Source organism: Brassica oleracea, chromosome C4 (genome assembly GCF_000695525.1).
Source record: "Brassica oleracea var. oleracea cultivar TO1000 chromosome C4, BOL, whole genome shotgun sequence".
NCBI lineage: Eukaryota > Viridiplantae > Streptophyta > Magnoliopsida > Brassicales > Brassicaceae > Brassica > Brassica oleracea.
This window is the reverse complement of record NC_027751.1, coordinates 27,485,710-27,499,965: the sequence shown is the minus strand read 5'-3', so window position 1 is coordinate 27,499,965 and position 14,256 is coordinate 27,485,710. Positions and strand designations below refer to the sequence as shown.

The window sequence follows — 14,256 nt, the reverse complement described above, 5'->3', positions numbered from 1 at the left end:
TTTTAAATATATAATCAAAAGATATTATTAAATTTGAATTTGTTTCAGAAAAAGTACAAAACCATAAAACGTTATTCATGAAAAATACCGCTCTTTACTTTTTTTCTTGCAATATTATTGATCAAATTAAATAACAAAGTGGGTCATGTCAGCTTGTGTTCTATTAAAAATCTTTTTTATTGATTACTAATCTTATTTTTCTGTATTATTCTATATAAACAAAAACACATAAATTGTATAATATGGCAAGATAGGATAAAATTATTTTAACACATCAATATCAGTTTCACTTTGTGAAGCGTTTATTAGAATCCAAATTTTAATAATTTTATGTGTTCAGATTTCATAAATTCGTAAGAAAATTATAAAAACTTAAAAAAGAAATAGAAGAAGAGTTTGATCGATGGAAGATTGGAGGTGTTATTGGTTTATATATTTTGACTGATTTTAAAATCCATATAGTATTTATAAATCCAAATAAAATATGCAAATCCGGAGGTTTTCCATCGGATTTGAGTCTTTGTATTTTTAACTAAAAAATACAAAAAAATCCATTCAAATCCATTATTAAATCAAATATTTTAGTAAATTTGTACGATTGAATAACACTTGATTTGATATAGAATTTATGAATCATTAAACCAATAACACATGATTTTAATACAGATTTGAAAGTCATAGAACCAATAATACTAGATTTAGTTCGGATTTTCAAATCCATTAAAATACAACAACCAATAACCCCTAGAAAATGTGTGGAATATGAGTAACTGCTAGTTAAGTCAATTGTTATAGCACTTCTTGTTTACACAGTTATTCTCTAATTAATGGGTCTTTTAAATATATTATATCATTTAACATTGTATTTTAAAATAAAAAGACTAAATTTGTTAGGAAGGGTAAGCATATCGTGGAAGGAAGATAGCACAAGCCACTAAGCTAAAGTGATTTTATTAGATTTTGGCGCCCCTATAATATATATAGAGTTTGGCGCCTAAAGCTTTTGCTTTATGGACTTTAGCCCAGGGCCGACCCTCTCTTTAGAAAGCAAGACATGCATTTTGAATACCATTAAGTATGGTGTCTTCCAATTGTTTTTTTTAATGTTCTTGAAGATGTTATTTTGTGTCCTAATGGTGTACATTTCTGGCTAGAACGAACTATGGTAAAAATATCTTGTCATACATAAACATATAATGTGCCATAAAACTTATTATGATTCCACTGAGTATTTGGCAAATTGCTCATTTGTTGAAATATTTATGAGTAGCATTGAGATGAGAATCTAGGTATGTCTCACTTTCTTGTTTTTCATATAATATTTATCATTTGATAATAAAATATCATATGAATTTTCTCCTCTTCAATTTTTACTTTTTCCATAATATTAATAGATTAAAATTTACAACTAACTTAAAATGAATATGTCCATATTATTTAAACTAACACACAGTCTCATATCATAGAATGCTTTTAGAGAAATATTTTAGGATAACGAAAACAAATTATACCATAATATAGTACATAAGGAAAAAATGAGTCAGTAATATTCATTAGGTTAAGCTCTTTCTCAAAAAAATAAAATATATATTCATTAGGTTGAAATTACTTTAAAACATATATATCTTTACGGTTGATTGGTTAAGAATTAGAGTCTAATTTTTTGGAAGTGAGAATTTAGAATTTGAGTATTATGATTTATGGTCAAGAATTTAAGAATTAGTATATAAATTTAAAATAATAATACTTTAAAATAAACATTCAATGTATTATTAATTAAGTGTGGCTTGTTTTTACATGAAAACTATTTTAGTTATTTTCTTTTTGACATCAACTCTCTAATCGAACCAGAGGGTTGACTAGGTCTAACTTGAAAAAAACAAATTGCGGCAAGTCTTCTTGCTCACGGTTCGTCGTCTCCGGTCATCGTGACTCATCGTGGCAACTTCAAATCCGACTCTTCGCGACTGAGCTATTGTATTTATACGCATCGTACCTGAAAAGTTCTCTCTTTACACTCACCTCCTGGATGAGCCTCACCCATGGAGATCTCGCCAACCCCAACAACCGTCTACTTAGCTTACGCAACGCCTGCCGAAAAGCTCCTTCCTTTACGAGAACCAAAGCTCTCCACGCCCTTTCCATCACGTTATGGTACACCCTTTATCAGCCCGTTTACATCTGCAATAACGTCATCTCCCTTTACGTGGAGCTCGGCGAGATATCTCGTGCAGCCAAGATGTTCGATAGAATGCCTGAGAGAAACACAGCTTCCTTCAACACGGTCATTAGCGGGTTTAGCAAATCCGGGCACGCGGAGAAAGCTTGGCGCGTGTTTTCTGAGATGAGGGAGTTTGGGTTTTCGCCGAATCAGTTCACAGTTGGTGGTTTATTGTCTTCTCCATCGTTGGATGTTCGTGTTGGAACTCAGTTGCACGGTTTGAGCTTGAAGTATGGGTTTTTTATGGCGGATGCATATGTAGGTACTAAGCTGCTGTGTTTGTATGGGAGGTTTGAGTTACTGGGAGTGGCGGAACGGGTGTTTGAAGACATGCCGTTGAAGAGCTTGGTGACGTGGAACCATATGATGTCTTTGTTGGGGCGTGGTGGTTTCTTGAAAGAATGTATGTTTCTCTTCCGTGAGCTTGTTGGGACAGGGGAATATTTGTCAGAAAGCTCTTTCTTGGGTGTGTTGTCAAGTGTATCTTGTGAAAATGACTTGGAAACTAGCAAACAATTGCATTGCTCAGCTATTAAAAGAGGGTTAGATTGTGATACTCACATCGTTAACTCTCTTATCAGTGCATATGGAAGATGTGGCAACACAAATATGGTAGAGAGAGTGTTTGAGAAGGCAGTTTCATGGGATATAGTGTCATGGAACGCTATAATTGGCGCAACAGCCAAAGGTGAGAGCCCTCTAAAAGCACTCAGACTCTTTGTAAGTATTCAAGAGCATGAGTTTTCCCCGAACCAAGGTACTTACGTCAGTGTTCTTAGCGCCGCTTCTCGTACGCAGACGTTGAGTTTCGGACACCAGATTCATGGCACCTTGATCAAGAATGGCTGCGAGACTGACACGTACTTGGGGAACGCATTGATAGACTTTTATGGTAAATGTGGTAGTCTGGAAGATTCACGCCTATGCTTCGACTCTATACCTCATAAGAACATTGTTTGTTGGAATACACTGCTTTGGGGTTACGCCAATAAAGACGATCCAGTTACTCTCTCATTGTTTCTCCAAATGGTTCAAACGGGTTTCAGACCAACTGAATATACACTCGCGACAGCTCTCAAACCTTGTTGTGTCATAGAGTTACAACAGCTGCACTCTGTTATTGTGAGAATGGGATATGAAGACAACGACTATGTGTTAAGCTCTCTTATGAGATCCTACGCTAACAATCAGCTGATGAACGATGCTCTTCTTCTGCTGGATTGGTCTAGCGAGCCTTCTTCCGTCGTCCCACTGAACATTGTCGCTGGAATATATAGCAGAACAGGGCAGTACAACGAATCCGTAGAGCTGATCTCGACGCTAGAGCAACCCGACACTGTATCTTGGAACATTGCTATTGCGGCTTTCTCTCGTTCTGATAATAGGCACGGAGAGGTTGTTGAACTTTTCAAACACATACTCCAAGCAAACATCCGCCCTGATAACTTCACATACGTTAGCATCTTAAGCATTTCCTCTAAGTCCTGCGACTTGGCGCTTGGAAGCTCTATCCACGGCCTAATCACAAAAACAGATTTCAACCGCGCCGACACATTTGTCTGCAACGTGTTGATTGACATGTATGGGAAATGCGGCAGCCTTACGAGCGCAATCAGAGTGTTTGAAGAAACAAGAGAGAAGAACGTCATTACATGGACGGCGTTGATCTCGTCTCTTGGCATTCATGGATATGGACGTGAGGCATTTGAAAAGTTTAAGGAAATGGTGTCTCTGGGGTTTAAGCCGGACCGTGTCTCTTTCATCTCTATGCTATCTGCTTGCAGACATAGTGGTATGGCAAAAGAAGGAATGGAGTTGATTTGGAAGATGAAGGATTATGGAGTTGAACCAGATATGGATCTTTATTGTTGCGCCGTTGATCTTTTGGCTAGAAACGGGTACGTGAGGGAAGCTGAGCAGCTGATTTCTAGAATGCCTTTCCCTGCATATGCTCCTGTTTGGCGTACTTTTCTTGATGGTTGGAATAGATGTGCATAAGAGAGCGGAGAAGTTAAAATTTCAGGAGAATTCGTTTTTGTTTTTCTCTAGTTGTTAAAAGTAGGTGAAGGCAGCAACTCGTCCTAACCGAGATGGTATTTTAAAATTCAATTTATACTATTTAAAATCGATCTAAATTAGTGTAAATTTGTTAAACTAAACAATAATATTAGTATTGTATTTTTTTTTAAAAAATTGTTTTTTTTTTTTTTTATATATCTTAATTTTGATAATACATCAAACTAATTTTATATTTAAACCCAAAAACTAAAATATCTAATATATGTGCAAAATAATTCTAACTTAGTTAACAATTTTACCTATCTAGTCACTAAATCCTCCACAAAACGATTAGTTAACAATTTTTTGAACATTATGTATGGTGAATAAATGAAAAGACTTGAAGGTTTATCTATCTAATCACAAGTTCAGAGAAATAGTCTTGTATGCAATTGTCCAGAAGGTGGACTTTCTCTCACTCTCTCAAAAGCAAACAATCCAAACTTTGATCAGTCACATTACTTATAAAACGATGCTTTCTGTATGGTAAAATACTTAAATGGCTAAATCAGCCTGCAGCTTGGAAATCTCCAAAGTCATCATCTGGTGCATCTTCAGCGCCTATTTCTTTAGCTTCTTGGTCTTCTTTCTTCTCTACTTCTTCTCGCTTTGTATCTAGATCTTGTTGTTCAGATGATCTTTGGAGGCTGAGGCTTGATGGGGACTTCGGTGTGGTTGCCGCAGGAGAAAGCGGTCCAGGAGGTGGAGGCGGTGGGATGATTGGAGGAATGGTTTCTATTGACTTGCCCTTATCGTCCAACGAGAGATTGCTCAGACTCTTCTCTACCAGTTTAGTCTTTGTGTCTTTCTCGCTCCTCTGTTTCAATCATCTCAATGTGAAGAAAAAAACAAGAAACTTGCAGAATAATAAGTGTAAGTCTTACATTTTTTAGTTGAAGAACAATGGTTTCTCCTTCCTTTAAGCTGTAATCAACAGATGATGTGTTCTGAAAGTGTTGTTCCATCTCTTCTGCTGTCTTCTTCTTGTTCAGGTACCTTTACCAAAGAGAGAGAGAGAGATTCAGAGATAATGTCGTTGTTCTAAAGTCTGAATAGAAGTGGAATGTTACTTCATGTGGTCATGTAGTGCAGCTTGGAAGTCATATGCTTCAGTTCTCTCTCTGAATCCAAGTCCAATAAAAGCATGACGAGCACGACCACCTGCAATGGCTTCAAATAAGTATAATCGAAAACAACGTTACATCTCGATATATCTATATGGTCAGTACCTATGTTTTCTTCAACACGGAGAACAAAGTATCTACAAGACAAAAACAGAGCTTTGATGTTAGAATAGCTGCACATATTGATAAGATAAGACCAAGTTCATTTTCTTTTGTTACCTGCTACTGTCGATTACGGCTTCTACTGGATGAAGTTCACCATCTCGGAGAAAGGCCTGAGCGTAAAGTTCTCCTGTGGTTTTATCTACAAGTTTAATTATGCACTCTTCTCCTTTGCTCACCACTTTCAATGCCCCTTCCCATGCCCATTTGTTCACGTCCCACTCATCTGCCCTGTAAGGATCATTCATATAAAAGGTATGAACACATGTCTATCTCCATCTTCCGACAGGTTACTCACATCTTTGGCCTAAGAAGCCAAGTTGAGCTGATTAAAAGCAAATGTAAGTAGAAAAGTGACTATATTGATACAAATTAAGTTTAAACAGACACTCCTACTAACTTCAGGAACTGGTTCAATAAGTTTGTTCCGAGTTATTGATCAGTGGCTAAGCAGCAGAAACAAGGGTTCTTAAAGAATCTCCTAACTACAGATCAGACATTGTGTGATCATGAAGGCAAGAAAGAACCTGTATGAAGCTGCACTTTTCCTTGGAGGTATCTGCATACATACAAGACGAAGACGAGCTCACTTGCTGACACAGTAGAAAACATAAACCGTAGAATAAAACGAGTCCATCAAGCTGCAATGTTGTCTATTATACATTTATCTTTTGTGAATTTTCAAGATCATCTAAACAACGGCACTTTACAATGTCAGTGAGCTTTCAAGGCATCTCTAACCGCTAATATGGTTGCAGAGACCCCATCGAGAAATTATCTAACCAATAATCCTAATAGAACCTAATCAAGATTAGAAATTTCAAATACCCATCTCAATATAATCTAATAAAGGTTAGAACTTTTACCAAATAAACATAGCATTCAGGCACTTGGAAGAGAGGAATCTCTATAGCTTCTCTCTCCTCGTTTTCATCGACTGTCACAGGATCAGTGGACGATCTCTTCTCATCCCTAACATTCGACGAAGACGAAGCTTGATCCATCCTCAGAACCAGTGGAGAAGGAAACCCAGATGACTAAATCGATCAACCACACCTCGTAGAATCTTTAAAGTTAAAGTCTTTCTTTTGCCCCACTGTGATCACAATCTCACGAGTCGAAGAAGACGAAGAAACGCAGAGGTTTCGCGTTAGTTGTACTCCACCCGATCCTCTTAACTTTATTTAAATCCTGACCGTTCATTACGTTGATTGTTGTGACTCCTGATATAGACTAGACACGTGTATATTGTCCACCGCTGGGAAGTCAACATTTAAGGAGTTGTTGATGCACCAAACTAGGCCTACACCAAACTAATGAAAGAACGTTGAGATTTCGGCCTTTTGGACCTTAAAACAGTTAACAGGCCTTAATGAATGGGCTTTATGATTCCTCGGCCTACTCGGGATTAATTCGTCCGTCCACTGTCAGTCACCGTTGCACGATTAACCGGACGTTTTCCAACATGGCATGTTTCTGAGCTTACCTTAACGGCTTAACCACCCAATCTTTAAAACTAGGCTGTTCATTGTATTGACCTTTGTGACTCCTGATATAGACTAGACAGCTGTGGACGGCCACCGTTGGGAAGTCAACATTGAGTAGTTGATAGACCAGCCAAGGGTTGACATAACTTCCAGTCTACCCCGTATACTATTATTAGTACCCACATCCAATATACTACTTCTTAACTTCTCAACCGTTCCATTGATCCCAGCGGTTTGACGGATCCGGATATCCAAAAATTTCAAGGTTTTTAGATCTGGATCCGTGATTTTGGTATTTAGATTCTATTTATTGTAATAATCGCGGATATTCGGATCTGAAAAAAAAATTAAAATAATAATAATTCTTTTTAAAAAGTAATACATAAATTAACTATTTATACAATATTTGAAAATATATACATGTATATAATATTATAAAAATTAAAATTAAAACTAATTGTATGGATAAATATTATTATATCAAATATAATTATTAATAAAATTAAAAATTTAATATATTTTAAAAATCTGGATCCTGATTTTACTATCCGAATCCGGATCCAGGCATCCCGGGTATCTTATTTTCAGAACGGACTCGAAGTAGATCTCGAATCGGATCCATCTTGGATAATAATTCCCAACCTTACACTGAACTAATATTGTGATCAATTTTCCATATTTTTCTATCAAACTAACAAAATTGCATTTAATTAACATAATCACGTTTTGTTTATTGATATTGTAGATTTTATTATTTTCTTACAAGTATTTTGATATGAATTTAATTAAATATAAAATTAAGATAAAAATAATTTTGTTTATTTAAAATTATATTTAAGAATATATATGTATATATTTAAAATTTTAACCTTAAATATATTTTAATCTATTTATTTTGGTTAAATATATTAAATAAACTTGTATAAAATTAATAAAATGATATAAACATGATATAATTATCAAAAATTAAAACTAAACAATATTTATAAAATTTGTAGATTTATAAAAGAAACTAATGATTTTACGAATAAAAATATATATATTTTTTAGAAAATTGTAAATTATATTGAAAATTTTAGTGATAAAATTTTATAATTATAAAAATGTAACTAAATAATATTTTTTTTTTCATATTTGAATATATATTTATGTTAATGATGATTTAGGAATTATTACCATATTCTAAAAACTTTACCAAATATATAAATCAATGTATGAGTTATTATCATATTCTAAAAAGTTTATCAAAAATATAAATCAACATTAAATATAATTGTCCACATGATATTTAGAAATGAGGTATGTCACCAAGTTTAGTAGCCATGTAACATTTTTTTGTGAAAGTGATTGTAAAGAAACCATGTGGCAAATCATTTATCAAATAATGTTTAGGAATTATACATAATATATTAATTAGATTTATATTTAATATCCAAAATACTTAAAAATACTTAGAATTATCCAAATACTTTAAATAGCTAAAATTAAATATCCAAAATATCAACAAAAAAATATTCAGAACACCGGAAATACATTAAATATCTACAGTTTTCCATTCTAACATATAAACCAAACCCAAATTTATGTTAGGTTTAGATATTTAGCATATATTATTTAAATTAATATGTTGTATATTATTATTATTATTTGAATTTTAACGATGTCAAGGTATATTGGGATTTTTTAAATTTGTTTACATAATTTAAATTAAATAGCTATCCGAACCCGAACCGAAAGCTCAAAGATCCGAACGGAATCCAAACCAAATTTATAAATACTAATAAGGCTTAAATCTTTAATCCTAAAAAATTCAAACCCTAATAGATCCAAACAGAACCGAATCCAAATGGGTACCCAAATCACTCTAGTTATCTCTATTAAATTATATGTGTTAAATTTTAATTAAACACAAATTAAAATTTCATGCATTAGAATGGACAAAATAATTAGGTGGAATAATAAACTGGGTAACAGAAAAAAATTGAATATTGAGTAGGTTATAAAATTCCACCGACCCGGAACCGACTCGAAAAATTATAAGTACTTATATGAGTCTAATTTTCCAGGTCCCAAAAAATCCGGACCTGACGAGACCCGATCCGAACCCGACCCGAAGAACCGGATGTCCATGCCAAGTTCAGAGTACTTCTGTGGAAATTCAATCTATTTAACAAGGTAACTTTCAAGGCACATGAATGAATTGAATTATTTGTGTTTTAATTTCGTCTAACTTTGAAATTTATTGTCAAAAATTATTTTCTGCATCTTCGAACTGAAACATATATAATTTTACATAGACACTGCTAAATGAATCCTATATTTTGGTAAGAGAAATAAACCATATTTAAATAGAACTGCTATAAAGCCCCTAACTTCTATTAAATTTAGGTTGAGTTATATAGTGCTTTCCATATCACATGTTTAAATTAATTAATAAAAAAGGAAAAAAAAAAGAAAGGTAATTTAGATTACCTTATATCAGCTACCAACTCAGACAGCATGATTGTCTAGGATAGCGATTCCCGACCATAGATCTTCACTTCAGGGAAGATCCAGGGACAGAGGCAGCAGAGTTTGATCAGAACTCCCCTCTGTAACCACCTCCCGCGAAATCACTCGCGCCAGAGGGAGAAGCGGAACTTATTTTCCTTCTCTCGGGTCTGTACCAATATTCTTGCTCGAACCCTGGTGGGACTCTCTCTCCATGCCGAGTCTCTACCATGTATACTGGGTTCGAATTGGTGTCATAACTCGTAGTTCAATTCTACTTAAACTTAAAATAAACCGGGTTCTCAATTCAAACAACGGTTCACTAAGTAATTCCACAAAACCAGAAACGATTACTCTCGTGTGTACCAACATGCTGGTTCATGAACAAGAAACCACATGAAACATCACGAGCAGAGTCAATCGCCAATCTGTTTTAAGCGCCATACTTGTGCGTTGCAAAAGCTGAAACTATACCGTGGGGTCCCTCCCAATCAGCGGACGATCTCTTCTCATCCTTAACATTCGATGAAGACGAAGCTTGATCCATTCTCAGAATCACTAGAGAAGAAAACCCAGATGACTAAATCGATCAACCACACCTCGTAGAATCTTTAAAGTTAAAGTCTTTGTTTGCCCTACTGTGATCACAATCTCACGACTCGGAGAAGACGAAGAGACGCAGAGGTTCCGCGTTAGTTGTACTCCACCCGATCCTCTTAACTTACTTTAAATCTGGACCGTTCATTTTATTGACTTTAAGGACTTACTGACAAAGACTTGACACGTGTGTATCATCACCGCTTGGAAGTCAACATTTAAGCAATTGGTGGACCAACCAATGAAAGCACGTAGTTTGAGCCTTTTGGGCCTTAAATGGCCCTTCACGACTTGGCTTTGCCTCTAGACCATCCGATTAAATCTAGACCGTTCACTGTGTTGACGACTCTTTAGACTCCTGACAAAGAGCAGACACGTGTGTCGTCCACTTCTGGAAAAGTTGTTGATAGACCAACCAATAAAAGAACGTCGAGATAATGGTTTTATGGGCCTTAACAGGCCTTTAAGGGGAACGTTTAGATCCATTTGTATGCATTATTATAATTTATTTATTTTTAATTAAATATATATCACTTCGTCGTCTTGAGTAGAGAGAGGTGTGCGCTTGTTGTCTCTCCACCCTAATTAGCAACACTCTGAGGCTCAAATGGCGGCTGCGACTTCATCCATCGCTCCTTCCCTCTCATGCCCATCTGCTTCTTCTTCCTCCAAAGCCCTTAGGTCATCGAAAGTCTCAACCTTTGCTTTCCCCAACATCGGTTTCATCTCCTCTGCTTCCAAGTCTCTGAGTTCTCTCTCCGCCACCGTGTCTGGAAATGGCACCGGATCTTCCCTCTCCGCGAGAATGGTCGCGTCGGCTGCGGTCAGAGCCCCTCTTTCTCTCGATTTTGAGACGTCTGTGTTCAAAAAGGAGAAAGTCTCTCTTGCTGGTCACGAAGAGGTTCTTATTCTATAAATATCTTCTCTTTTGGGTTAATCATTTATGATTATTGCTAATATTTGTTTTTTTTTTCTTGCTTATGTTTGTTTTAGTACATTGTGAGAGGAGGAAGGGACTTGTTCAAGCATCTTCCTGATGCTTTCAAAGGGATTAAGCAGATTGGTGTCATTGGCTGGGGATCTCAGGTAGTTTTTGTCTCTTATCTTCTAGTGTCTGACCTTTCCTTAATCAACATGTTACTTCTTTCGGTGCTTACTGAATTGCTATGCTTTGATTTGTGATTCATTACTTAAAAAGCAAAGCGATTACTGTTGACTGTGGAGATAGTTTCTTGATTAGATCATGTGAATTAAATTGGTCATAACTTTAATATTAAAGTGTATTCTTTTGTATTTGAGTCTCAAAGAAAAAACTGATTAGATTAGTACAATTTTATTTATCTCTTCTGCGTTTCTCGTGCTAAGTTCTATGTATATATATATTTGCAGGGACCTGCTCAAGCTCAGAATTTAAGGGATTCACTTGTGGAGGCAAAGTCTGACATCGTTGTTAAGGTAATCCCCAACTCATGTGTTGTCTTTAATACTTTTGTTTTTTTTCTCAGATTAAATCTTTGCTTCCTGCTTTTACTTGAAAGCCTATGCCCTGACTTGGTTTCTTTTTTCTTTTATTCCATGAAAATGTAGATTGGGCTTAGAAAGGGCTCTAAATCGTTCGAGGAGGCACGTGCTGTTGGCTTCACCGAAGAAAGTGGTACCTTGGGTGATATATGGGAAACTATCTCCGGCAGTGATCTTGTATTGCTTTTGATCTCTGACGCTGCTCAGGTTAGTGCATTTCAGAATCTTGAATTAGCTTGAGATTTTAACGTATATATATTTAAGCTCTAATGTATCATGTTTGTACAGGCTGATAACTATGAGAAAATATTCTCTCACTTGAAACCAAACAGCATTCTCGGTTTGTCACACGGGTTTCTACTGGGGCATTTACAGTCAATGGGACTTGACTTCCCAAAGAACATCAGCGTGGTAGCTGTTTGCCCTAAAGGAATGGGTCCATCTGTGAGAAGGCTTTATGTCCAAGGCAAAGAAATCAACGGTGCTGGAATCAACGCTAGTTTTGCTGTCCACCAGGTTTTCCATCTCTCTATACAGCTAAAGCTATTTATACCTTCCCGTGTTCATTTTTCTCACTATCTGTTTGAAGGATGTTGATGGTAGAGCCGCAGATGTTGCTCTAGGATGGTCAGTAGCACTTGGTTCTCCTTTTACCTTTGCTACTACTCTTGAGCAAGAGTACAAGAGTGACATCTTTGGAGAAAGAGGTGCGTTGAGGCCTCACTTATATAACCGTCTTTCTATTCTCAATCCCATGCCTGAAGGCTGAAACTTATCTTCAATCTTTTTGTTTGTTAAATAGGTATTTTGCTTGGTGCCGTTCACGGAATAGTGGAGTCTCTGTTCAGAAGGTACACCGAGAACGGAATGAGTGAAGACTTGGCTTACAAGAATACAGTAGAGTGCATCACAGGAAACATTTCGAGGACTATCTCTACTCAGGGAATGTTGGCTGTCTACAACTCCTTGTCCGAAGAAGGCAAAAAAGATTTCGAGACTGCCTACAGTGCATCCTTCTATCCTTGCATGGAGATTCTCTATGAATGTTACGAGGACGTAGCAGCTGGCAGCGAAATCAGGAGTGTTGTCTTAGCCGGTCGCCGTTTCTACGTAATGACTCCTCGCTCAAACCTTTTCTCTTCTTACATTTACACAAAGTAATTTTGATGGCAATTGGTAATATCTTTGCTTGTAACAGGACAAGGAGGGCTTGCCTGCATTCCCAATGGGAAAGATTGATCAGACAAGAATGTGGAAGGTCGGTGAACGCGTCAGGAAGTCAAGACCAGCTGGTGACTTGGGTCCGTTGTATCCCTTCACTGCTGGAGTTTACGTTGCTCTTATGATGGCTCAGGTATGTACGCATGTCTTTTGTTTATGTTCAGTTTGATTTTGGTTTTAAAAATCATATACAGTAGATAAATAATACTCAGAAGTTAATAAATTATTTTACATACACCAAGTAACATAAATAAAAGTCATATTTCTTAAACTTAATTAATATATGTAAATTAAAATCAACTATTTTTCTTATTTTATAAAAATATATTCTAAAATAGAGAATTAAAAAAATTGTAAATTAATAACTCTATAAATTAATAAAATACCATATAGTTCAAACATTATTAATTTATAGAGTTTTTACTGTATCTTTTTATTTGGTCAACGGAAACATTAAATCTTGGTTTTTGTGATCTTATGTAGATCGAGATCTTGAGGAAGAAGGGTCACTCATACTCAGAGATCATCAACGAGAGTGTGATTGAATCTGTTGACTCTCTAAACCCGTTTATGCATGCTAGAGGAGTGTCCTTCATGGTGGACAACTGCTCGACCACTGCAAGATTGGGATCGAGGAAATGGGCACCGAGGTTCGACTACAACCTGACTCAACAAGCTTTGGTGGCTGTGGACAATGGTGCACCAATCAACAAAGACTTGATCAGCAACTTCTTTGCTGATCCAGTCCATGGTGCTATTGAGGTTTGTGCACAGCTAAGGCCTACGGTCGATATCTCTGTTCCTGAAGATGCAGATTTCGTTCGACCAGAGCTGCGTCAGTCCAACTGAGTGTAAGGGTTGTTAAACTTATCAGCTTCTATGAAAAATGTAATCGTGTTTTGAAAAGATAGACAAGAGCTTTTGGAAGTTGTAGGCGTGAATGTTTTGTTTGAATAAATGATATCTTTGGAGTTCCACATGTGATGTTCTCTCTGCTTTCAGTATTGATGTCTCTTGTGAATGTTAGTTTGGAGAGATTAAAAGAATTGGAGCTCTTCCTTTACTTGTTGAAGATACATGAGAAAAGGAATAAAGAAACTTTCAAGCGGTTTAGATCCAGAGATGATCTAGCATTTGAAGTGTGGTGAGAGCACAATGCTTTGGTCTCTCTCTTTACTGTGAAATGAAAGAATCTAAATTATAAGAATCACATGTAATGGACATTTTCATTATATGTCAAGTCTTTTTCCCTTTCCCTCCATTCCCAAGAAAAAAGTTGAATAACGGACATTTTCGTTATATGTAACTAATGTGGCTAAAGCTCGTACACATGGAAACCAGCTTTTTAGTTTCGGGAGATATTCAGAAGCGAGTG

At 36.0% G+C, this 14,256-nt stretch overlaps 3 protein-coding genes across 5 annotated transcripts; 2 read left to right on the top strand and 1 right to left on the bottom strand.

Annotated features, from left to right (window-relative positions):
• Nucleotides 1-1,838: 1,838 nt before the first annotated feature.
• On the top strand, nucleotides 1,839-4,345 carry LOC106342632 (pentatricopeptide repeat-containing protein At3g58590). Its single transcript, XM_013781624.1, has one exon. It carries the CDS (start codon nucleotides 2,030-2,032, stop codon nucleotides 4,217-4,219), a length of 2,190 nt encoding a protein of 729 aa, XP_013637078.1. The 5' UTR covers nucleotides 1,839-2,029; the 3' UTR covers nucleotides 4,220-4,345.
• A 225-nt stretch (nucleotides 4,346-4,570) lies between these two features.
• LOC106342633 (uncharacterized protein At1g03900) lies at nucleotides 4,571-10,196 on the bottom strand. Of its 3 annotated transcripts, XM_013781627.1 has the most exons (8): nucleotides 10,046-10,196; nucleotides 6,432-6,525; nucleotides 6,093-6,124; nucleotides 5,623-5,796; nucleotides 5,509-5,540; nucleotides 5,350-5,440; nucleotides 5,164-5,275; nucleotides 4,571-5,096 (listed from the first exon to the last, which is right to left on the bottom strand). In XM_013781627.1, exons 1-8 carry the CDS (start codon nucleotides 10,087-10,089, stop codon nucleotides 4,788-4,790), a joined length of 888 nt encoding a protein of 295 aa, XP_013637081.1. In that variant the 5' UTR covers nucleotides 10,090-10,196; the 3' UTR covers nucleotides 4,571-4,787. The 3 variants fall into 3 exon arrangements, with proteins under 3 accessions (XP_013637081.1, XP_013637082.1, XP_013637080.1); XM_013781628.1 differs by lacking the exon at nucleotides 10,046-10,196 and having other exon boundaries at nucleotides 6,093-6,158; nucleotides 6,432-6,761; XM_013781626.1 differs by lacking the exon at nucleotides 10,046-10,196 and having other exon boundaries at nucleotides 6,432-6,755.
• A 485-nt stretch (nucleotides 10,197-10,681) lies between these two features.
• Nucleotides 10,682-13,944, top strand: LOC106342616 (ketol-acid reductoisomerase, chloroplastic-like). The gene is made up of 9 exons (XM_013781605.1): nucleotides 10,682-11,040; nucleotides 11,133-11,225; nucleotides 11,529-11,594; nucleotides 11,727-11,867; nucleotides 11,949-12,176; nucleotides 12,250-12,367; nucleotides 12,463-12,770; nucleotides 12,859-13,014; nucleotides 13,365-13,944. Exons 1-9 carry the CDS (start codon nucleotides 10,747-10,749, stop codon nucleotides 13,728-13,730), a joined length of 1,770 nt encoding a protein of 589 aa, XP_013637059.1. The 5' UTR covers nucleotides 10,682-10,746; the 3' UTR covers nucleotides 13,731-13,944.
• Nucleotides 13,945-14,256: the final 312 nt, after the last annotated feature.